A 22,681-nucleotide genomic window follows, 5' to 3' on the forward strand; every position below is an offset into this window, starting at 1 on the left:
ATTTTCTTTCGCCTGGTATTCCAGCTTCCTCCCCAAAAATGTATTGAATGGCTGGCGACCAGTCCAGGATGTACTTCACACCCAAAGTCAGCCCTGCAGAAAATGAATGGCTGTGTTACTGTTACTGTGTGACACAATACATGACTTTACTACATTGTATTCAAAACTCCCTAAAGTTTAGCATTTTTTAAATTTATTTTAACTTCAACAATAAATTTACATATTTTATATAAATAATGAAGGAATAGCATCATTTTGAAAACAAAAAGGCTAAATAAAATCACTGTCTCAACTGCTGATGCGTTCAAGTTGAGTAAGACACCCTCTGATTGGACGTCATCCTTTTTAATTCGTCAGGCGGGAACGTGGGACTTCCGAGTCCCCCTCCAATCATTTTTATTCATTTCACATTTTCCAATACAGAACATTGAATGCAGAACTCAACAAAACAAATTCAAGTTCACTTGCAAAGGCTTTTTCAAGAGTTGACAGTAAGACATAAATGTTTTATTTTTTGAGTACATAATAAAAAAAAGTGGTCTATTGTCTCGACACCATTCTGACAGAAAGCACATGCATTATCGTCTATTTTAAATCGTTTTTGAGCAATTCTTTAGCAGGATAAACAGAATTCATAATTTTAAAGTTTGTCTTTTGGTGGAATATGAATTTTTAAATAAAGTGACTTTAGCTTTGTAATGGCGGCTTTGTCATATTTATTTCCTGTGTTATTGTTGTGGACTTCCGAGGTTGAGCGACGCCAACGTGCCTACCTGGCGGCCATTTTAGCAAGGGCAACAGACCCGTCAAAACGGAAATGGAATGACGTTAAAATGTAGTCGTAACGTATACATTTCTTAAACGATTTTCACGAGTTTCAATTTTTGTCAGTGCCAAAACGTGTGCTATCAATAGAGGACTTTTCTTTAATGTCCACCACATCTTTATAATGTGTTGAGGACTTTGCCCCTCCTAGCCTAGCATCGTCGAAAGCACGCTGCTCAAAGGGGAGGGGCGTGTCGTATCTGCCTCTCCACGTCAATGAGACTACAAATATGCATTTATTTTTTATAAAGACTACTAGTAAAAAAAATTGAAGTAATCAATAATGTCTTCAGCTGATCTATCCCCGGTTCTCCACCTCCTGCGTCCCCTGCATCACCACACACACACGCTGGTGGAGCTCACGGACAGGCTCGTGTTCCGAGAGGGGCACAAAGTTGTTCTTATCGAACAGGGGGACACGAACCGCTTCAAATCCTTCGTAAGGAGCGTGTTCGTCGGCTACGACCAGGAGCTTCAGCAAGTGCCGAGCAGCCACCAGGTAAAAAGTCGATACTACGTCCGATTAGTTATTTAGCCGGTTATTAACAGTCCTTTTATTATTTGTCTGATTCATTTAGTCGTTTCTCCCTCTAAAAAAGGTTGATTAAAATGTATTTCCTAAAAAAAATAGTATTAATGCATGTCATTAAATGATTAGCGAACTGGTTAAATTAGCTTTTGAAAATGTAGACACTTGAAGACGTTGATGGACAATTCCTAACATCCGGGCATTTCTGATATTTCCGCAATGCAACGCACCTGGATTGGTTTAGTCTATGACTATAGCACACAAACCAGGCAGATTGTTATAGTCAAACGACATTTCATTACATTTTGAAATCAAAATTATTTAACAAATCAAATGACATCGACACAAAGCTTAATGTATTTGAATGAGCGGAGCGTATGCTATCACCGGATTGGACCATTTTGACTTCTGACGTCATTGTGACGTAAACTCGGAATTGGAAGTAGAAAGTAAGTGTTGCATTGTTATATTTATCGGTTTCCTCCCTTGATCAATATATACATTTGATTTTTGCGAGAATTAATTTGCACATTTCACATAGATGAACGCATGATCGGGGCTTTTATGAATATCCTTAAATTAAGCCACTCTAACCTCACGAGATGACCTATGGATTAATATATTGTTTTATTTATTATTTTTTTCCCACCATCCTTTCCACAGATCTGCACTTTACCCGAACTGCTGGCCTTCATTCTCAACAGCATGAAAAGGAAGAAAAAACGCAACGTCTTGGCACACGGCTACAACCAGTTGTGCTTGGACCAGGACAAGCGCGATGCGGACCACTTCAAGTTTCAGGGCGAGCTGACTCAAAGCGCCGCCTACATCCACGGCAGCGACCTGTGGAAGAAATTGGCCCTGCGTCTCGGCACCGACATCACTCGCCACCTGCTGGAGAGCTGCTCCGTGTTTGTGTCGGTCCCGCCGTCGTGCGCTTTCCAGGTGTGCGGCGTTCCCATCTACGACAGGGTCTCCATGACCGCCGTCCATTCCGGGTTTTGCCTCCAGACTCGATCCAGGATCCGTCGTAATGCTGTGAAGAATAGACGCCCGGTGAGCTGGAAAAGGAGGGATTTTCGAGCCTCACGTAGGAAAAGGAAGAGAGAAACCAATGAGAAGGTTGAGAAGGACATGTGTTTTGGAAAAATGAGACGACTCAGAGAAGCTCAGAGCGTCAAAGAGACGGCGGAAGAAGGACAGTCGGTGTCCTTCAAACCCGTGGAGATGAGCGCAGCTGAAACAAGCACAGCTCCTTTGGAAGGAGGACCAAGTTGGAGATCAGGCATTTTCCCCCCTTTGCCTCCCTCGCAGTCTTTCATTCGCACCGTGGCCTTCTTGTACGGGGGCCGCGGCATGAACGGGTTCCTTCTCAACAGGAAGAAGAATAGCGCGACGGGTTCGAGAAAACTACAAGGCCAGGATGTAGTGAGGCTGATTTTCTTCGAGGGGCTTGCGTATCTGAACGGACCGGAGAGGAAACCGAAGAGGCTCCCCCGTCGTTTTTTTAACACCATCCATCTTTTTCGACGGCTTTTGCGCCGGCACAGGAAGTACGCCTACGGCAAAACGCTGCAGCGGCTGTGCCCTCTGACGCACAGCGACTTGGCCCAAAATGATCTGAGCTCCCTTTTGCCCAATCACTGTGCAGCTCACCGGGTCTACCTGTTCGTGAGGGAGTGCCTGTGCGCCGTCATCCCGTCGGAGCTTTGGGGCTGTGCGGAAAACCGTTGTCTTTTTTTGTCGCGGGTCAGGCGCTTTTTGTTCAGCAGCAAGTTTGACAAGCTTTCCTGTGCGGAGCTGATGTGGAAGATGAAGGTGAATGACTGCGACTGGTTGAAGTTGAGTCAGAAAGGTAAGTTCAAAGGGTAAATATGATGCAAAAAATAATAATAATTTTGGTGTCTTAATAAATGACATTTCACATTCTTTGGTCAGAACAGCATTAATAATATCCACTTTTTTTTTTTTTAATAGGCGGTTCTGTGGAATGCAAAAGCATTAAATTACTAGAGCATTAGTTACCGTGACAACCAGGGGCGGAGCTACACAGCAAATATAGCAGTGTTAATTCAACACCTATAGACTTACATTTAACACTTAAAAAGTGTCTATTTTTGTCCAAATAAATATAATAAAATCAGTACTAGTTGATAGTTTTTTTGTTTTTTACACTGATATGGAGATAAAACAACTCTGATGGCCGAGTTGAAAATACCAAACTTTAATACTCCAATTTTTTGCTGTGTAGGGCATTGTGATGATGTGAGAGCCATTCACTATTTAGTATGGCTGAACAATTAATCAAATTCAAATCAGATCAAATGATTTTAAATAAAATATTTAAATAAACTGTAATATATATATGATATTGTTTTTATTGTAATACATATTCATTTATTGCTCATTTTTGACTAATTTAACTGCACTCGCGCTCTTAAAATAGGAATGTCTTAAATTGCCATGGCAAATGGGCGGAGCTTATGTGTTGTGAAAGCGGCCCATAATAGTCCAGAATTTTCAAATTTAACACCCCGTCTCAGTGTACATGGTCGTTATCAGAATTGGTGTTAACGTAACTCTTTACACTGTGTTAAACTTTCAGTGTAAAATTAGCTCACAAAAAAAAAACACTGCATACAAGAATTGAACACTACAAGTTAAATAACTCCTGAGCAAGTAAACGTTACTCCCAGCAGTGTTGATTATTTACTTTAGCGTGGTATAAAATCAACTCTCCCTCAAACACTTTGAATTGAGTTATAGAAAATTAACCACTTAAAGCTACTGGACATAGAACATTCCATTTCGAATCGCTACTGCCACCTGCTGGCGAAAAATGAAACTGCACATACACACCACGACACATTACGTCACATCCGCAGACGGCGCGGGGAAATTCTAACCCAAATCCAGTCTGAAAACTAGTGGCCAGAGGTTCGCAGGAGTACCCATTGTGAACTGCTAAGGTGTTAATCTACTAATTAGAAGGCGTTTCAGTCATAAATGGTCAAATAAAAAGCTTATTGTAAAGTTATTTTTTTGTGAAAAAAAAGTTCCATATTGCAACTTTAAGACTCATAACTTTGGCAAATGTTAATTTTACACACTGCTGTGTATAGTCGATAACCAAATGGGATCGTATTGGCCAACCTTGTTGCCAAGTGACGGATTGAAAACTCAATCCGGGGGGGGTGGTTGGGGGGGTTATGTAAATTTGCCCGTTTGTGACATCACAACGTGGCAAAATTCAAAACGGCTGCTGTTCGCAGGCCGCATCCCACCCAGCGAGCTAACGTATCGGACCCGGGTGCTCGGTCAGCTGCTCGCTTGGCTCCTCGACGGCTACGTCGTCGGCCTAGTGCGAGCCTGCTTCTACGCGACGGAGTGTATGGGTCATAAAAACGCCCTGAGGTTCTACAGACGGGAGGTTTGGCGCAGACTGCAGGAGCTGGCCTTCAGGTGCGCATCTCAACATACAACAATCAGTATGGACGCTCATGATGTTCCGTTTGTGATGGTAGAGGTCACGTTTCCAAGGGCCACATGGAGGAATTGACCCCGGCCCAGACGGATTCCCTCCCCAAAAGCACCGTCATCTCCCGCCTGCGCTTCATCCCTAAAACGGATAGCATGAGGCCCATCACGCGCGTTTTGGGAACAGACGCCAAGACGAGGGTACTTCCTTCATTAATCTTCTAAAATGTCCTATTTAAACAATTATAAAGCCCCTCCTACCATCTCTGTAGGCCTTCCGAAGGAACGTACGTGACCTGAGGGACGTTTTACGGGCTTGCGTGGGCGCATCTCCGTCCCTGCTGGGCGCCACAGTGTGGGGCGTGACTGACATCCACAAGGTGTTGTCCACTCTCGCGCCGGCCCAGAAGGAGAAGCCACAGCCCCTCTACTTGGCTAAGGTTGTACATTATTTGCATATTAACTCATTCACTGCCATTGACGGCTATAGACGTCAAAAATTCATTTGAACTATTTCTATTAGTTTCACATTTTTTCCCACTTTTGTTAACAAGAGTATGAAAATCTAGAGTTTTTTTTTTTAAATTTTGTATTACAACAGATATAAAAATTTGTGATTAATCGTGAGTTAACTTGTGAAGTCATGCGATTAATTCTGATTAAAAATCGTACTCGCCTGACGCCCCTAATTTGTAATAATCTTTTCTTAAAAAAAAAAGATCATTAAAAAGAAAAAAAGTGTGTGGGGGGGGGGAGAAAAAATTATTTAAAAAAATAGGGTTATCAGGCGATTAAAATTTGTGATCATAATTAATTCCCCACTTTAGTTAACAAGAGTATGAAAACTTAGATTTGTTTTTTGTACATTTAGAACAGATATAAAATTTGTGATTAATCGTGAGTTAACTATTGAAGTCATGCAATTAATTACAATAAAAAATGTAATCGCCTGGCGCGATAAGAAAAAGAAAAAGAAAAAGAGAAAAGATTATTAAAAATTTGTGTGTGCAGGCGATAATTGTTAATTGAAAATTAAATATATATAAAAAAAAAAAATTCTAAGAATAAAAAACTGCTTTATGTTAATGTTTATGATTGCGGTACTAGGAACACTAAGAATTTTTTTAAGTTTTTTTTGGGGGTGGGGTTTAGATTTAGACCAGGCCCCCCAAAGGCCCATCTTGAGCACAGTGAAAATTCCCTTTGGGCCAGCAGAGGGCGCCATTGACCCCACAAGAAAAACATTACAGTGTGATTTGAACGCCAATTTGAAACAAAAGCTGTCCTTACAACAAACGATTTGATTCTTACAGCCAATGTCAATCAAAATCATCACTTTCACACGGTAGCAAACAAACAACATGGCTGAGAAATCATTGTTTGTCTTTGTCATGCCATCCACCGTCATGGTTTCATAAAAGGATATCCACACACACACCCAGAACCTTGCACAACACTTTCAGAAAATGTTTAAAAAAAAATGAGTTTGGAATTGTGAAGCATTCAGAAAAACTTCTTAGACGTGCAACGTTAATCCTAAATGTGCACATTTTTCTGCTTTTTAACTGTTAAAGTGAATCGTTTCCCTTCCTCGCTTCAAGGTGGACGTCAGCGGAGCGTACGAGAGTCTTCCTCATGATCAACTCCTCCATGTGATCAGCGAAGCTCTGTCGCCCGTCCAAGATGAGCCCTTCACCATACGCACGTACGCCAAGATCTGGGCGGATTCTTTCGAGGGCCTGCGGAAGTCGTTTGTTAGACAGGTACCATCAAATGGTTGTTTAAAACGATTTCAACCACTCCTTGAGTTTTTTTCCCCGCTTTTTGTTTTGCAGGCTGACTTTGTGGGGGGTGAGATGAGCGCCAACAACATGAAAGGCTTTGTGTCGGCACTGCAAAGAAGCGGCAGAGTCCACCACGCCATCCTGGTGGAGCAGGTTGGAATGGCACGCCTCGGATAATCCTTGTAGACGATGAGATATTTCCCATTTTTGTGCTCATTTCAGCTACTTTTCAGGAGTTCTCTTCAGATCTTCACGGCAAAAAGGCGCTTCAGTTCTTCAGCCAAACGTTGACCGACAGTGTCGTGCAGTTTGGGAATAAGTGAGGTTTGAATTTTGGTCCCGATCACGGGCCTGCATATGGTAATTCTGGATTTGGGCCTTCTCAGAATGTATCGTCAGTGTCGCGGGATTCCTCAGGGATCCGTGGCGTCGAGTTTGCTCTGCTGTCTCTGCTATGGCCACATGGAGAACGTCCTGTTTGAAGGCATGGCGGGAATCAAAGGGTACTGAGCATGTACAAGGGCGTCTTTGGTTTACCAAAAAATGGCGATTCTAATTCAGTACGATTCAGAATCGATTTTAACTCTTTGACTGCCAAAAACGTTAAATAACGTTTAGTAAAATCCTATGGAGGAGTGCCAAAGACGTTAAAAGACGTTTGTTTCAAAACAGAGGTGAAACTAACCATTTTCTATTGTTGATTACTGAAAAACGGAATAAGGTAGAAACAAACTTTTTTTTTCTGATGAAAGATGAGAGTCCAATCTTTCATTTGGTAGTATGTGTGTTTCCATAGTCCAAACACATAATTTTCTATGGACCTTGAAAGATCAGTCAAAATGCTTAAAATCGGCTGGCACCCACGGCATCCCTTTTCTGAAAACGTCTGGCAGTCAAAGAGTTAAATGTTCCAAAATCGATTTTATTTCAATTATTTTATACTGTCTTGCCTTTGACTTGTCTGTGTGTGCCTTTTATCTGGAGCGCTGTTCATGTTGTACCCGGTTTGGCCACTGAGGGGCAGTGTGGTTCCACGCGGTCTAATACGCTGTGAAGTTGTAGCCACGTTAGAGAGTAGAACGAAAAAGTCACGATCAAGTTATTCCAATAAAAGTTGTTTTTTTTTGCAGCGTGGATCTGTGCCGCGAGTAGCATGCTAATTAGCATTAGCGAGTCAGACTGGAGTAGATCACTAGAATTCCTTGCACAATTATAGATTGAAGCAAAAATCATTGTCAATCAAATCATTTTGAAGCAAAAATCGTTCCTGATCAAAAATCGATTCGGAATCGAATCGCAGACCCGAAAATCGGAAAGATTCCCACCCCTAATAAGAATATGTGTGTCACTCAGTTTGGATGGTACAATACATAAAAATATTGACTAAAATTGCATTCAAATTTGTCTGACATTGACGCCAACGAAGCGAAAACTGTGTAAAGCGACGACGCCCTGTACTTGGATTTGCGTTCCTAAAGTCTGCAGACGTAGTAACGCCATTTCAGCAGTAGAGGGCAGTGTGTTGAAGCTGGCCAATTTTCCCCTTCTGTTTCCTCCAGACGACTGATGAGACTGGTGGATGATTTCCTTCTGATCACGCCCAACCTAAACGAGGCACAACACTTTCTGAAGTACGACTACGGTTATTTCTCATTTTGGCCTTTTGGAGTTTGTGTTCGAAATGGACAGATATGATTTTTTTTTTTATGATTACTGCATTAGAAAGGAGGCCAATAACTGATATTTGATGCTGATATTTGCCCTACTCCAATTCTTAAAGGGGAAGTCAACCCTAAACATTTCTTGAATAGAATATATGTGACCTCGCTAGTCTCAACATGACATTCTGGTTCATATTACTTTTGTGAGATATGAGTTATCAAGCAAAATCCAGCCATTTTTATCCATCTTAGGGGGCGGCCATTTTGCCACTTGCTGTCGACTGAAGACGACATCACAGTTGCTGAGGGCTCAGGCAACGACCAGTCACAGCTCACCTGTTTTCTGAAGCTGCGCTGTGATTGGTTGTTACCTGAGCAACATTGATGTCATCTTCAGTTGACAGTGAGTGGCAAAATGGCCGCCCCCAATATAAATATTGAAAAAAAATTCAGACTTGCAAAACGTTAAAAAAAAAAAAAAAAAATTATCTTAGACAATAGTTTGTTTAAATTTTTTTTACACAAAGTTCAGGGAGCTGTCGTCATCAGCATTTCTTGAAAAGTTACATGAAAATAAAGTTTTGCTAAATTTGAAAATATCAAAAATGTTACGTTTCCACAGAAGGTGCAGAAAGTTTCAAGGGTCGACAGTATCTCTTATAAAGTTAGATGAAAAATTAAATGGATAGCCACGTGAAGTTAATACTGTTTTAAATGGATCTATTATTAACTCATTCGCTGCCATTGACGGCTATAGACGTCAAAAATTCATTTGAACTATTTCTATTAGTTTAACATTTTTCCCACTTTTGTTGAAAAAAGTATGAAAACCTAGAATTTCTTTAATTGTACATTTAGAACAGATGTAACATTTGTGATTAATTCAGAGTTAACTAGTGCAGTCTTGCGATGAATTAGGATTACAAATTTCAATGTTTTCTCTTTTTTTCTAAATTCATTTACTGCCATTGACTATAAACGTCAAAAATTCATTTAAACTATTTCTATTAGTTAAACATTTTTTCCACTTTTGTTAACAAGAATATGAACACCTAGATTTTTTTTGTACATTTAGAACAGATATAAAATGTGTGATTAATTGCGAGTTAACTATTGAAGTCATGCGATTAATTACAATTAAAAATGTTAATCGCTTGTCGCCCCTCATTTTTAATAATCTTTTTTTTTTAACGAATTTATGGCAGTGAATGAGTTAAGATAAAAAAAAAAAGTGTTAAGTTACTCGATAATGCCATTTTATCTGCTTTACTTCTATCTCATGCATTTGCTAGCTAACAGCCAATCAGAGCCGACACCGTTTTGCCTGCTATCGATTTATTGGCCCATTCATTCAAACCAAGTCTAAAAAGCACAAAAATCTCTTAATTCTTCAGTTTTAAATGTTGCTTTTGACTTAAGTTTGGTCCTGCTTGTATTCTGAATGTGTTGCGCTAGGTTCTGGAAATATGCATTTGCTGACTATTATTATAATTGGATTAATAGCCGGCGGTCTCTTGTGGCAAAATGGAGGAAAAATAATAATAATAATAATGCAAATCTGAGTGAGATTGTCATTTTCCCACATTTTTTTGCGTTCAGGGTCTTGCTCGCCGGCATCCCGCAGTACGGCCTGGCGGTCAACCCGCAGAAGGTGGCGGTCAACTTCCCGCTGCCGCAAATTGCCGGCTGCAGCGCCGGCATCCGCCAGCTGGCCCCCCGTTGCCTCTTCCCGTGGTGCGGCTTGTTGCTGGACACGACCTCGCTCGACGTCTATAAAGATTACTCCAGGTGAAGCCGCTCGTCAGCTGTAAATAATATACCATATTGTGCTGTTTTTTTTATGGTCTCTTATAAGTCAAAGCAAAACCTTGCTGCACTTTGCACCCACTTGGAAAACATCATGAAATGGCGGATGCGGTCGAATGTGTTGGTTCATCTCCAAAGTTGATCAAACTTTAAAAAAAAAAAATAAATTCATATACCACCAAATCATTTTTCGAGCTAAAAATGTGTTGGGTTTGACTTCCTCCTCTCGTTGCAGCTACTCGGGCCTGTCGCTGCGCCACAGCCTGAGGTTGGGCTCTTTCCACTCGGCCGGGGAGCAAATGAGGAGGAAGTTGATGCTGATCCTCAGACTCAAGTGCAGCGCCGTGTTCTTGGACCTGAAGGTCAGCTTGAAGAATCTTTGCCGTTTCCTCGTTACCGAGGCTATTCAACTCAATTCTTGCGAATTTCCTCCCTGGGGATCAATAATGGATTATGTTAACTCATTCACTGCCATTGCTATAGACGTCAAAAATTCATTTTAACCAAATTTTTTTTTAACTTTTTTTTTTTCCATTTTTTGTTAGCAAGAGTATGCAAACTTTTTTTTTGGGTACATTTAGAACTGATATAAAATTTGTGATTAAGCGTGAGTTAATTAATTTTTAATTAAATTCTAATAATCTTTTCTTAAAAAAACAAAACATTCTTTAACATTCTTTAACATTTTTAATGTTTTTTTTTTAAGAAAAAAATATTAAAAATTAGTGGCGTCAGGCGATTACAATTTTTAAACTTTTTAAAAAAGTAAAATTAATCGCATGACTTCACTAGTTAACTCACGATTAATCACACATTTTATATCTGTTCTAATACAAAAAAAAAAATCTAGGTTTTTATACTTTTGTTAGCAAAAGTGGGAAAAAATGTTCAACTATAAATAGTTCAAATGAATTTTTGACGTCTATAGCCGTCAATGGCAGTGAATGAGTTCATTGTTAGCGCCTGGTATGAGCGTTGGCTACGTGATGAGTAAAAGTTGTAATCATGTTGTATGATGATAGCCTGGGTCACGATGCATCGTTGCGGCTTCTAATTCACTCTTATCAAAGATTGAAGATAACTGATAATTGGGCCAATAAAATGCGAGAGCTATGTACTGTCTTTCTATATTCTTAGCAATATCAACCGAAGGCCATACAAAAGTTGTATTATTTTTTATTTTTTATTTTAGAATGACATGTTGCACCTGATAAAATGCTCCAGTGCAGGAATTCTGTACAGACCCATTTTGTAATCCATCAAGTGGTGTGAGAAAGAATTACTCGATGAAATAAATGTTCATACTGCATAATGTTACTGTGGCTTAAACCTTTTTTTGAGAATCCACTACAGTACATTTAAATACACTTCAGTTGTGTTGGACTTTTATGTGAAATATATATATTTTTTCGTTTTTATTTAATTTAATCAATATTAACTCATTCACTGCCATTGACGGCTATAGACGTCAAAAGTTCATTTGAACTATTTCTATGAGTTTAACATTTTTTTCCACTTTTGTTAACAATAGTATGAAAACCTACAATTTGTTTTATTGTACATTCAGAACAGATATCAAATTTGTGATTAATCGTGAGTAAACTATCAAAGTCATGTGATTAATTACAGTTAAAAAAAAATTAATCGCCTGACGGCCCTAAGTATTAATAAAAAAATTAATAAAATTAAATTAAAATTTAATAAATAAATTAATAAAAAAAAAATTAAGTACAGTTTTTTTTCTCTTGCTTTATTTAATAAGGATGGGCGAGTACAGATAGCAGGTATCGGTATCGTCGGGTATCAATACTTGCAACAAAGGCCGATAACCAGTATCGGCTGCTTTCTTGTGGCAGCTTTACGATCAGGAAGTAAAAATCAGACATTAGAAGAATTAAAAATTTTCGACTTAACACCGATTTGATTGGCTGGATCTGAATCGGATGATATTTAGTATTTTATGCAAAATCGGTAATCGGCTGTAAATTTCTTAATTTGCACGATTGATCAATGACGTTATTGATCGGATCCATGAAATATTACATATTATATTGAAATTTTTTATTAGCATTTTTTGTCCCATGCAATTCGAATTACATCAATTTATTTGTGGGATTTCTATATAAATATGCTTTTTAGGAATTGATCCTGCACCAGGTTTTTAAATTAACACTTGGACCTACAACACTATTATTATTATTATTATTATTATTATTATTATTATTATTATTATTATTATTATTATTATTATTTTATTTTTGAGTGGTAAATGTGCACATACTGCTCAAGTGGTCCCGATGTGACCCACGGGCATTAGGTTGCCCGCCCCGTGCCAATCTTCCATTTCATTCGTATTTTTATTAGGGATGGGGGAGTATCAGTGTCTGGCCGATCGCGACTGGCTCTTGTGACCCGTTTTCAATCAGGAACTATAAATGAGAAATGAAAAGTATAGAAACTTGCCATTAGAAAAATGCTATATTGGGATTTATAGGTCTTTTAAATTATTTGCTATTATTAATAATAATAATAATAGGGTAATTTTATGTATCAAAAGTACTGTGGTATCAGTACTTTTATTTTAATTTTATTTTTTTACTATGTGCTTTTATAGCTTTTATTATTGACCGTGCTGTGCACTTTGAGATTTATTTTATAAATGTAAAGTTCGTTACAAATGAAATCTATTATTATTATATTATTACTTGGTATCGGCGACTCCTCAGGAGTTGATTACTTGTACTTGTATCGGTCTAGAAAAAGTGGTATCGGACATGCCTAAATGTTATGTTTGTCACTATCAAATGACTTTTTTTCTGCGCAGACAAATTCGGTGGCAGCGGTCTACAAAAACCTCTACGAGTTGGTGCTACTTCACGCATTCAGGTCAAGACTTAGCCTGGACTATGATAGTCTTGACATTTTTGAAAGGAGTTGAATGAAAGTGTTTTTAACTTCAAAATATGACGATTTCTGCTAAAATACCATCTAAGTACAATTTAAGTACATTAACTCATTCACTGCCATTGACGGCTATAGACGTCAAAAATTCATTTGAACTATTTCTATTAGTTTCACATTTTTTCCCACTTTTGTTAACAAGAGTATGAAAATCTAGAGTTTTTTTTTTTTTAATTTTGTATTACAACAGATATAAAAAATTGTGATTAATCGTGAGTTAACTTGTGAAGTCATGCGATTAATTATGATTAAAAATCGTACTCGCCTGACGCCCCTAATTTGTAATAATCTTTTCTTAAAAAAAAAAGATCATTAAAAAGAAAAAAAGTGTGTGGGGGGGGGGGGGAAAGAAAAAATTATTTAAAAAAATAGGGTCATCAAGCGATTAAAATTTGTAATCATAATTAACTCATGATTAATCACACATTTTATATCTGTTCTAAATGTACAAAAACAATTCTAGGTTTTCATACTCTTGTTAACAAAAATGGAAAAAACTAAATAGAAATAGTTCAAATTAATTTTTGACGTCTATTGCCGTCAATGGCAGTGAATGAGTTAATTAACTAGACGTCGAAAAGTGCTTTTTATGAAAGGCAATGGTAAACAGTGACCAGGACACCACTTCCTGTCTTAGCCATGACTTAATAAAGGGCTGGTTAATCACTACCTACAATGAGAGGAGAAGTAATTGAATGGACATTTATCAGATTATGCAAACATTTTGATTTCCCTTTTGGGCTATTTTTAGATTCCACGTGTGTGCCCAGAGTTTGCCCTTTGGCCAAACGGTTGCAAAGAACCCTGTCAACTTCCTGCGGATAGTGTGGGACATGGCTCGGTACACCATTCAGCTCCTCAGGCGTAGCAACAAAGGTTTTCCACGCACATTGACTTCAAATATTGGGCTTCATGATCATTAAATTAGAACATTATGTTTTTTTTATCCTTGTGTTGTTAGGTCGCAAGGACGTGAGCAGCATATTGCCAGCCGAGGCAGTGGAGTTGCTCTTCTGCCTTTCATTTCTACTGGTGTTATCGCAACACCGCCGGCTATATAAGGGCATGATTCCCCATCTGCGCAAACGTAGGTGCTCTCAGGAAAGCATGGAAGCATGCAAAATGTTTGACAGTTTTTTCCAAAAAGGACAAAATCACGTCTGCTCTTTTTAGGGAAGCGCAGTCTGGAGCTCCGTCTTGGAGATTTGCGACTGGCCAGGGTGAGACAAGCGGCCAACCCCGGGACCCCCGTGGACTTCTTGACCATCCGAACTTAAATAGTGTCAAATCTCCACCGTAAAAAAACAATCATCAGCAGCCAACAGGTTTGGATGCGAATGTTTGCGACACATTGTGTTGAAATAACAAGTTACACGTTTTAATAATGACTCTCTGTCTTTAGAAACAGACCATAATTTAACCACCAGAAATGAAATGATTATAATAGAAATGATTTGGTTCGGAACTGCCAATGTCATCGACTGGCGAGTACGTTCAAATGTACTTCTAGGCTAAATGCTACAAATATAGCATATTTTCCCATCATGCCACAGAAAAAAGTATTTTTTTCTGAAGTGCAAACCAACCTTATATGTGACCTGTTTTCTGAAGCTGAGCTGTGATTGGTTGTTACCTGAGACCTGAGCAACATTGATGGCGTCTTTAGTCGACAGCAAGTGGTAAAATGGCCGCCTTCTGTACAAACATTTTGGGGGGGGCGGGGGGGGTTGACTTCCTCTTAACTCATTCACTGCCACTGACGGCTAAAGACGTCAAAAATTCATTTGAACCATTTCTATTAGTTTAACATTTTTTCTGACTTTTTAACAAGAGTACGAAAACCTTTAGAACGGATATAAAATTTGTGATTAATCGTGAGTTAACTAGTGAAGTCATGTGATTAATTACGTAAAAAAATTGTAATCGCCCGACGCCCCTAATTTTTTATATTTTTTTCTTTAAAAAAAAACATATGACAAATGTAAAAGATTTTTTATTTTTTAAGAAAAGGTTATTAAAAATTAGGGGCATCAGGCGATTAAAATTTGTAATTGTAATTAACTCATGCTTAATCACAAATTTTATATCAGTTCTAAATGTAAAAAAAAAAAGCTAGGTTATCATACTCTTGCTAACAAAAAAAGGAAAAAAAAAGGTTTAAGAAAAAAAATGTGTTTAAATGAATTTTTTACGTCTAAGTCATGCGATTAACTACGATTAAAAATTGTAATCGCCTGACACCCCTAATTTTCACGATCTTAAATTTGATATCTGTTCTAAATGTGAACTCATTTTTTCCTAGGTTTTCATACTCCTAACAAAAGTGGGACAAAAATGTTAAACTAATAGAAATTGTTCGAATGAAGTTTTGACGTCTATAGCCGTCAATGGCAGTGAATGAGTTAATGCATTTGGTCCACATTACGCCAATATGTTTGAAAATTAAGTAAAAAAAAAAAAAAAGCTTATTTGTAACTTTTATGATTTATTGTTATGTCTGCAATGCATGATTTAGGTTTGATTTTCTTTTTCTTTTTTTTACGATAATGCAACTGTGAAATACAAGAACGTTCAAAGGTATTTGCGAGTACCTTCAAATGTATTTAAATGTGTTCCAACGTACTCATCAGTCAAAAATGTTTACTGAACACCGGCATTTCCAAGCTTCCTTATTTTTCTATTTCCATGTCTAAGAAAGCATGTGTGCAATTTACTGTCATTTTTGTTGCTTGTCGTAGAATAACACCGTGTTTGCTTTAGTGCACTATATTTTGTATATACTCACTTTTTTTATCGACTGAAATGTCAATAGGCCTTCCCCTTATGTCTAAAAAAATCTAAAGGATCCTTTGTCATGATGCCAAAATGCCTTCACGCTCACCCACAGGATATGAAATATGAAATACTATGAACTATGAACATAAAATAAAGCAATCGCTAGCTGTCAACAACGTGCCCGCTAGCTTCTTTTTCACCAATGGAAACATAGTTCATGATAAGAAGTTACTGCGCATCGATTTCAAAAGCGCCATTTCCGTATGGGTTTAGTCCCGCCCGTGGAGACGACCTCTTCTTGACCTTTTGGATTCCTCTGTAGAGCGCCACCAGTGGGATCGAAACCACAGGCAACGCGCAAAGGAGGACGATGACGGCAAACGCAAAGTCCGGGTAGGGCTTAATCTCTGTTTTGGGAAAGAGTTCCTAAAAAAAAAAAAAAAAAAAGGATGCAATTGTATAGATTCAGGTAAAGAATAAATGTGTTCAATTTCTAACCCAATATTCCACTTACATAAGCAGGATTCCATGCGGGGTACGTGGGATGTTTCTGGGCTTGCAGGACCACGTATGCAATCAACACTACCTTAAGCATTAAAGGACTGACGATAGTCCAACAAAATCTCCAATAAAGATTTGGCCTCTTCCCGGTCATGAAATAGATGTCTTCACTGAAACTAGAGAAAACACACCGATAAATATCGTCCTGCTGGGCTTAGCTTAGTATTGTGCAAGGGAAGAAGAAAAAAAATCAATACTTTTTCATCCCATAGACATAAACGACTCCAATAAGCTCACAAAAGGCAATAATGAGCAGCGGGACCGAGCCCACGTAGCTATTGAAGACCTCCACCCAGTAGTTCCCGGAACCCATAGTGAAGATGAGAGAAATCAAAAATGACGTCAAGCAGAAGCCCCCTGCAAAAGTCACAAATGTCGAAAATCATTTCCTGGAAGCAACTTGCTAATGAAATCTCGCGTACCTGTAATAAGTTCTTGGGGGACCCACTTGGGTAGCAGATTGAGGTCATTGAAGGGTCTTAGGACTCCCTCCGCGTTACCAAACATGGAGGAGAGGCCTAAGCTGAAGAGCATTAGGAAAAACAATACCGCCCATAACTGCGAGCCCGGCATCTCCAGCACCGCTTCAGTGAACACTATAAAAGCCAAGCCGGTTCCCGAAGCGCTCTGTGATTAAAAAGAAATATTTCACATTTTTGTCTGGTACATTGAGTGCGATTAAATGACATGGGAGGAAAGAGCAGGAAGCAAAGCGGCGAGAACGGGGCGGATTGATGCGTGTTCGGAATGTCGTCACCTGGTCGAGGAAAGTTTTCAGGTCGCAGGCTCTCAGTTGCAGGCTGGAGAACTCGTCCGGATTTGTCGAATTCAGATACTCGACCCAGTGGTCGTAGTTGTCCCTTGTTATATTCTGGTCCGAAAACTCATAGTGGTTGGTCAAAACTAGGATGTTTCTGCAAATAAACATTTTAGTTTGGAGATTACAAACATGTTTGGTAATTAGATCTGAATGTGCCTGTGAATATTCTCATTCAATGCAGGTCATTTCATTCGGTTGACATTTAACGCGCATGGCTAGCTAGGATAGCACTAGCATGGGCGTTGATGTGGAAACTCGGGTATTTATATTCGAACCACCAATGGTGTCAGTGTTTTGGGGGTGCAAAACAACTCCAAAAAGAGTGATACCATTCATAGTCGAGATTCTACACCAACACCCAAACCACTGTTGTGCTACCGAATGTAGCCTGGTCGAATAAGAGAGGCAAAATTAAGGTGACCAGATTTCAGTCAAGTATACAATAATTTTTCATCAGGAACTATAACAAACGTATTTGCTAGTCAACTTGTTATAGGTAGTTGTTATTACTTTAGCTAATGCTAAATGCTATCTTGGTGGATTTAGCTAATGCTAAGTGCTATCTTGGTGGACAGTTCAACGGCGCTAAGCAAGTCCAAGACACTCAACATTTTGTTCGGTCTCGGCAAATATTGGAAGCTGAATGCGCCGTTTAACTTGTTGAAACATTGAAAATATGCCGCCAGAAAAACGACATCCGCATTATTAGGCTATAGTAGGATTACATTTCCCATGATTCTTAGACACGGAAGCAGGAAGTAGTTCTAGTACCGGTATGACAAAAATAGGCCTGCTAGTTAGCGATTAGATGGGAATGTGAAGGAATTTAACCGTTAGATTCAAACTGTGTGATTGACATACACGTGGCCCAAAATGGGACCCGCAAGTGTGACAAAACAATCGGGTAGGCGAAATCCGCATGGATGCGGGACACAAGGCTAAAAAAAAGCAGGACTGTCCCGTCTTAAGCGACACAGTCCCATTTCAACCGCAACGTCTGGTTCACCCTAAGCAAAATGTTTACCATAACAGTTGAGTTCTGATCAAGTGAATCCCCCTCCGATTCAATCTGAAGATGTGTACGTACTCTTTTAGACAGGTGGTAAAACCGGCGTTCGCTTTAAAACCCAGGATGGCGAAGATGGATATGGCCGCGTACAGGGATGTGGCACTGTTTATTAATCCCACGATGACGGCGTCCTTCTCGCAGTTGTTTCTAATACACACAAAACGGTACAGATGAAAGACACACAAATACACTGAAGAGTTTCTACAATTTTTTTTATTATTATTTTTTAATTATTTTTTTCTTTTTATTATTATTATTATTATTATTATATTTTTTAAAATATTATTATTTATTTATTTTTTTTTCCTGGAGTTTCTACAATTATGACGCAGTCCTTACTTCTCATTAGCATAGCTGGAGATGGCTATCAGACCTCCGAAGGCCACTGAGAGAGAGAAGAAAATCTGAGTGGAGGCGTCTAACCACACCTGAGGGTTCTTCAGTATCTCCCACTGAAAACATACACATCAGCCTCTTGACTTTGGAGCTGTAATACTCAAGCATCCGCCCAAAAAAAAGTGAGGAAATTACTCACATCGGGGGTGAAAAGATACACCAGTCCATCCGTAGCTCCGGGCAGGGTGAGGGCACGGACCAAAAAAATGGTGAGTACCACGTAAGGCAATGTGGTTGTCACATACACCGCCTAAAATGTAGAACATTCGTTGAAAGATGCATAGAACTGGTCTTAACTATGTCGGCAAGTCCACTGACCTTTCCCATGGACTGGATTCCTTTGATGATGCAGATGTACATCGTCAACCAGGCACAGGCCAGGCAGACCACCAACCACCACTGCAGAGAACCGCTGGTCTCAATGTCTGTGGTGATGTTCAGGGTCTGACGGTACCAGAAGAAATTGACCGGGGTGCTCTTCACGCATTCCTCGTTCAAGCCTGCATGGATCATGGACACGGTATTTACTTTCTTAATTCAAATCTATTCTTCCGCTGACTGGGAGCCATTTGTAAAGTACAATCATAAGACATAGAAAATGACCTGTGCGGTTAACGTTGAGTGGACACTGGCTCCACGGCAGAGGGTTCTGGAAGGAGTTGAAAAAGTACCAAAAGACCCACGCGAGGATGGTGTTGTAGAAATTGCACACCAGGAACGATACAACCATAGAGCCGATGCCTACATGGAGAAAACGACGACAGTTCAATCGCGTATGATGAGTACGACGGCATATTAGGAGCACATATATGAAAAAAAAAACTCTGAGAAATAAACTTGGTTTGTGACATTATAAAGTGGCAAATTTGCGAGAAAAAAACTTGCAAGAGACACACATAGCCTACTTGGATGGTTGTGCCAAGTCACAATTCCCAAAAATGACTACGAAAATATTCAAGGTTTTTTTCTTGTAAATTTGTGAGATTTTTCTCGCAAATTTGCCATTTTATAATGTCGAAAATATTAAAAAAAAAATTCTTGTAAATTTGTGAGATTTTTCTCACAAATTTGCCACTTAAGAATGTCAAAAATATTCAAGGTTTTTTTCTTGTAAATTTGGGAGGTTTTTCTCGCAAATTTGCAACTTTATAATGTTGAAAATATTCAAGTTTTTCTTGTAAATTTGTGAGATTTTTCTCACAAATTTGCCACTTAATAATGTCAAAAATATTCAAGGTTTTTTTCTTGTAAATTTGTGAGATTTTTCTCGCAAATTTGCCACTTAATAATGTCAAAAATATTCGAATTTTTCTTGTAAATTTGTGAAGTTTTTCTCGCAAATTTGCAACTTTATAATGTTGAAAATATTCAAGTTTTTCTTGTAAATTTGTGAGATTATTCTCACAAATTTGCCACTTAATGTCAAAAATATTGAAGGCTTTTTTCTTGTAAATTTGCCATTTTATAATGTCGAAAATATTCTCAATTTTTTCTTGTAAATTCGTGAGATTTTTCTCGCAAATTTGACACTTTATAATGTTGTAAATATTAAATTTTTTCCTTGTAAATTTGTGAGATTTTTCTCGCAAATTTGCCACTTAATAATGTCAAAAATATTCAAGTTTTGTTTCTTGTAAATTTGTGAGATTTTTCTCGCAAATTTGCCACTAAATAATATCGAAAATATTCGAGTTTTTTTTCTTGTAAATTTGTGAGACTTTTTCTCTCAAATTTGCCACTTTATAATGTTGAAAATATTCATGTTTTTTCTTGTAAATTTGTGAGATTTTTCTTGCAAATTTGCCACTATATAATATCGAAAATATTCAAGTTTTTTTTCTTGTAAATTTGTGAGACTTTTTCTCTCAAATTTGCCACTTTATAATGTTGAAAATATTCATGTTTTTTCTTGTAAATTTGTGAGATTTTTCTCGCAAATTTGCCACTAAATAATATCGAAAATATTCGAGTTTTTTTTCTTGTAAATTTGTGAGACTTTTTCTCTCAAATTTGCCACTTTATAATGTTGAAAATATTCATGTTTTTTCTTGTAAATTTGTGAGATTTTTCTTGCAAATTTGCCACTATATAATATCGAAAATATTCAAGTTTTTTTTCTTGTAAATTTGTGAGACTTTTTCTCTCAAATTTGCCACTTTATAATGTTGAAAATATTCATGTTTTTTCTTGTAAATTTGTGAGATTTTTCTCGCAAATTTGCCACTATATAATATCGAAAATATTCAAGTTTTTTTTCTTGTAAATTTGTGAGACTTTTTCTCTCAAATTTGCCACTTTATAATGTTGAAAATATTCATGTTTTTTCTTGTAAATTTGTGAGATTTTTCTTGCAAATTTGCCACTATATAATATCGAAAATATTCAAGTTTTTTTTTCTTGTAAATTTTTTTGATTTTTTTCGCAAATTTGCCACTTAATAATATCTAAAATATTCAAGTTTTTTCTTGTAAATTTGGGAGATTTTTCTCTCAAATTTGCCACTTTAATGTTGAAAATATTCAAGTTTTCTCCTTTGTATTTTTGTTGGAAAATTGCCCTCCTTTTAAAAAAAAATAAAAATAAAAAATACATGGCCCTAATACGTCGTCGTAGATCACTCATTTTTGCTGCACTTTTATCTGCATATTAGGAGGAAATGTGCAGGTCCAATGTGATCAAATAGTTGCGGAAATGTCCTGGGGCACCCACCAACTCCACCCAGAAAGGGTGAAATGTTATTCCACACTCCGATGCTTCCCTTGCGGAGCCTCTGTCCAATTGCCATCTCCAAGTAGAGCAGGGGGAGACCCTCAAACACCAACGCTATCAGATAGGGGATGAGGAACGCTCCTGTGGATGTAAACATTTGTCCTCATGAAGGGTTAGTGCAACTCATCTTGATAAATGTCACGCTTCGACCATTTTGTAATTTAATGCCTCTTTAATAATAGTTAAGCATTGGTCAAATTGAGGCTTAGCAACACCTCCCGTTGCGAGTCAATAAGCCCGATAACCCTGCCGCACATTCGTGCGGGTCAATGTTTGCTCAGCTTGACCTTCACTGAGAACTATGAGGAAGTGAATCGATTCGGCGCCAGCGGCTGCACAAATCACTTGACAAGACGCGGGAAGTGGAATAAGTAACTCACCTCCGCCGTAAATTTGGCACAGGTACGGGAAACGCCAAACGTTTCCGATCCCGACCGCGAAACCGATGGAGGTCAGCATATACTCGATCTTGTTGTTCCACGTGACTCCCTCCTGCACATCTCCTGTTTTGCCCATCTTGCACCCGGTGCCAAACGTTGCGGCCCAATTGCAGAATTGTTTTGCAAAAGTCCCTTAAATGTAACATGCGCTAAAACGGAATTTGAATTTGTATTTGAGCTGCCTTCTTAGTTTCACCCGTTGTGTGGCCGTTTTTAATGCGCGGGGCTTGTCTTTTATCATCTTTGCCTCCCTCGGGGGCCGTCCTTCAGTGTCGTATCAGCAGCTTCCAGTCAGGTTACTGGTTTGGATGACACAATGTGCAATTCGTTTTTTTTTTTTAATTTAACCTTTGTGTAATCAGGAAAGACTCTTGAGATAAGGTTTTTTAAACCAAAACTTATGGGCAGCTAACAAAAGCATCCTAGAGGTCAAATCTGCTGAAATGGTCAACTTCTGTGGAAAGCTCATAAGAAAAAAGTTTGCAGTCACTGGTAAAGGTATGGGAACCACAATAGTAAACCTGACTCCCTTATTAATGGATAACCAGAGTGATGCCTTGTCAATGTTATGCTGACCTCAGATGTAAAACCCTTTTAATGCGACACGTGAATATTTTTAATTTAATGCAATGTGCGCGTTTTTCTTTTGAAGGTCGAACAGTTAACAAATTTGAGATTTCACGGTCCAAATGTGTGAGCGGTAACTTTAGCCGCATTTGGGAGAAACTATTCTGGATGGAACGCGTCAAAAGCAAGCGGCCATTTTGGGCCATCAGCTCTTTCCATTCTTTTATCAGCTGTAACTTTG

The 22,681-nt window shown here is 38.4% G+C and overlaps 2 protein-coding genes across 4 annotated transcripts; one reads left to right on the top strand and one right to left on the bottom strand.

Annotated features, from left to right (window-relative positions):
* Window positions 1–884: 884 nt before the first annotated feature.
* Window positions 885–14,738, top strand: tert (telomerase reverse transcriptase). 2 transcript variants are annotated; one of them, XM_077548618.1, is made up of 16 exons: window positions 886–1,324; window positions 2,018–3,209; window positions 4,627–4,816; window positions 4,879–5,032; window positions 5,104–5,271; window positions 6,433–6,594; window positions 6,667–6,768; window positions 6,849–6,934; window positions 7,002–7,118; window positions 8,175–8,246; window positions 9,876–10,064; window positions 10,318–10,444; window positions 12,907–12,968; window positions 13,795–13,919; window positions 14,005–14,130; window positions 14,217–14,738. In XM_077548618.1, the coding sequence occupies exons 1-16, from the start codon at window positions 1,109–1,111 to the stop codon at window positions 14,318–14,320; spliced, it is 3,192 nt and encodes a 1,063-aa protein (XP_077404744.1). In that variant the 5' UTR covers window positions 886–1,108; the 3' UTR covers window positions 14,321–14,738. The 2 variants fall into 2 exon arrangements, 1 of the variants encoding a protein (XP_077404744.1); XR_013288866.1 differs by lacking the exon at window positions 12,907–12,968 and having other exon boundaries at window positions 885–1,324; window positions 14,217–14,237.
* On the bottom strand, window positions 9,945–22,056 carry LOC144037267 (sodium-dependent neutral amino acid transporter B(0)AT1-like). Of its 2 annotated transcripts, XM_077548621.1 has the most exons (14): window positions 21,814–22,056; window positions 21,374–21,514; window positions 19,268–19,405; window positions 18,983–19,164; window positions 18,804–18,914; window positions 18,608–18,720; window positions 18,287–18,415; window positions 17,137–17,293; window positions 16,802–17,006; window positions 16,577–16,736; window positions 16,333–16,495; window positions 16,122–16,244; window positions 10,165–10,515; window positions 9,945–10,081 (listed from the first exon to the last, which is right to left on the bottom strand). In XM_077548621.1, exons 1-13 carry the CDS (start codon window positions 21,947–21,949, stop codon window positions 10,489–10,491), a joined length of 1,785 nt encoding a protein of 594 aa, XP_077404747.1. In that variant the 5' UTR covers window positions 21,950–22,056; the 3' UTR covers window positions 9,945–10,081; window positions 10,165–10,488. The 2 variants fall into 2 exon arrangements, with proteins under 2 accessions (XP_077404747.1, XP_077404745.1); XM_077548619.1 differs by lacking the exons at window positions 9,945–10,081; window positions 10,165–10,515 and having other exon boundaries at window positions 14,957–16,244.
* Window positions 22,057–22,681: the final 625 nt, after the last annotated feature.

The sequence above is a fragment of the Vanacampus margaritifer genome, chromosome 17 (assembly GCF_051991255.1).
Source record: "Vanacampus margaritifer isolate UIUO_Vmar chromosome 17, RoL_Vmar_1.0, whole genome shotgun sequence".
NCBI classification, from domain to species: Eukaryota; Metazoa; Chordata; class Actinopteri; order Syngnathiformes; family Syngnathidae; genus Vanacampus; species Vanacampus margaritifer.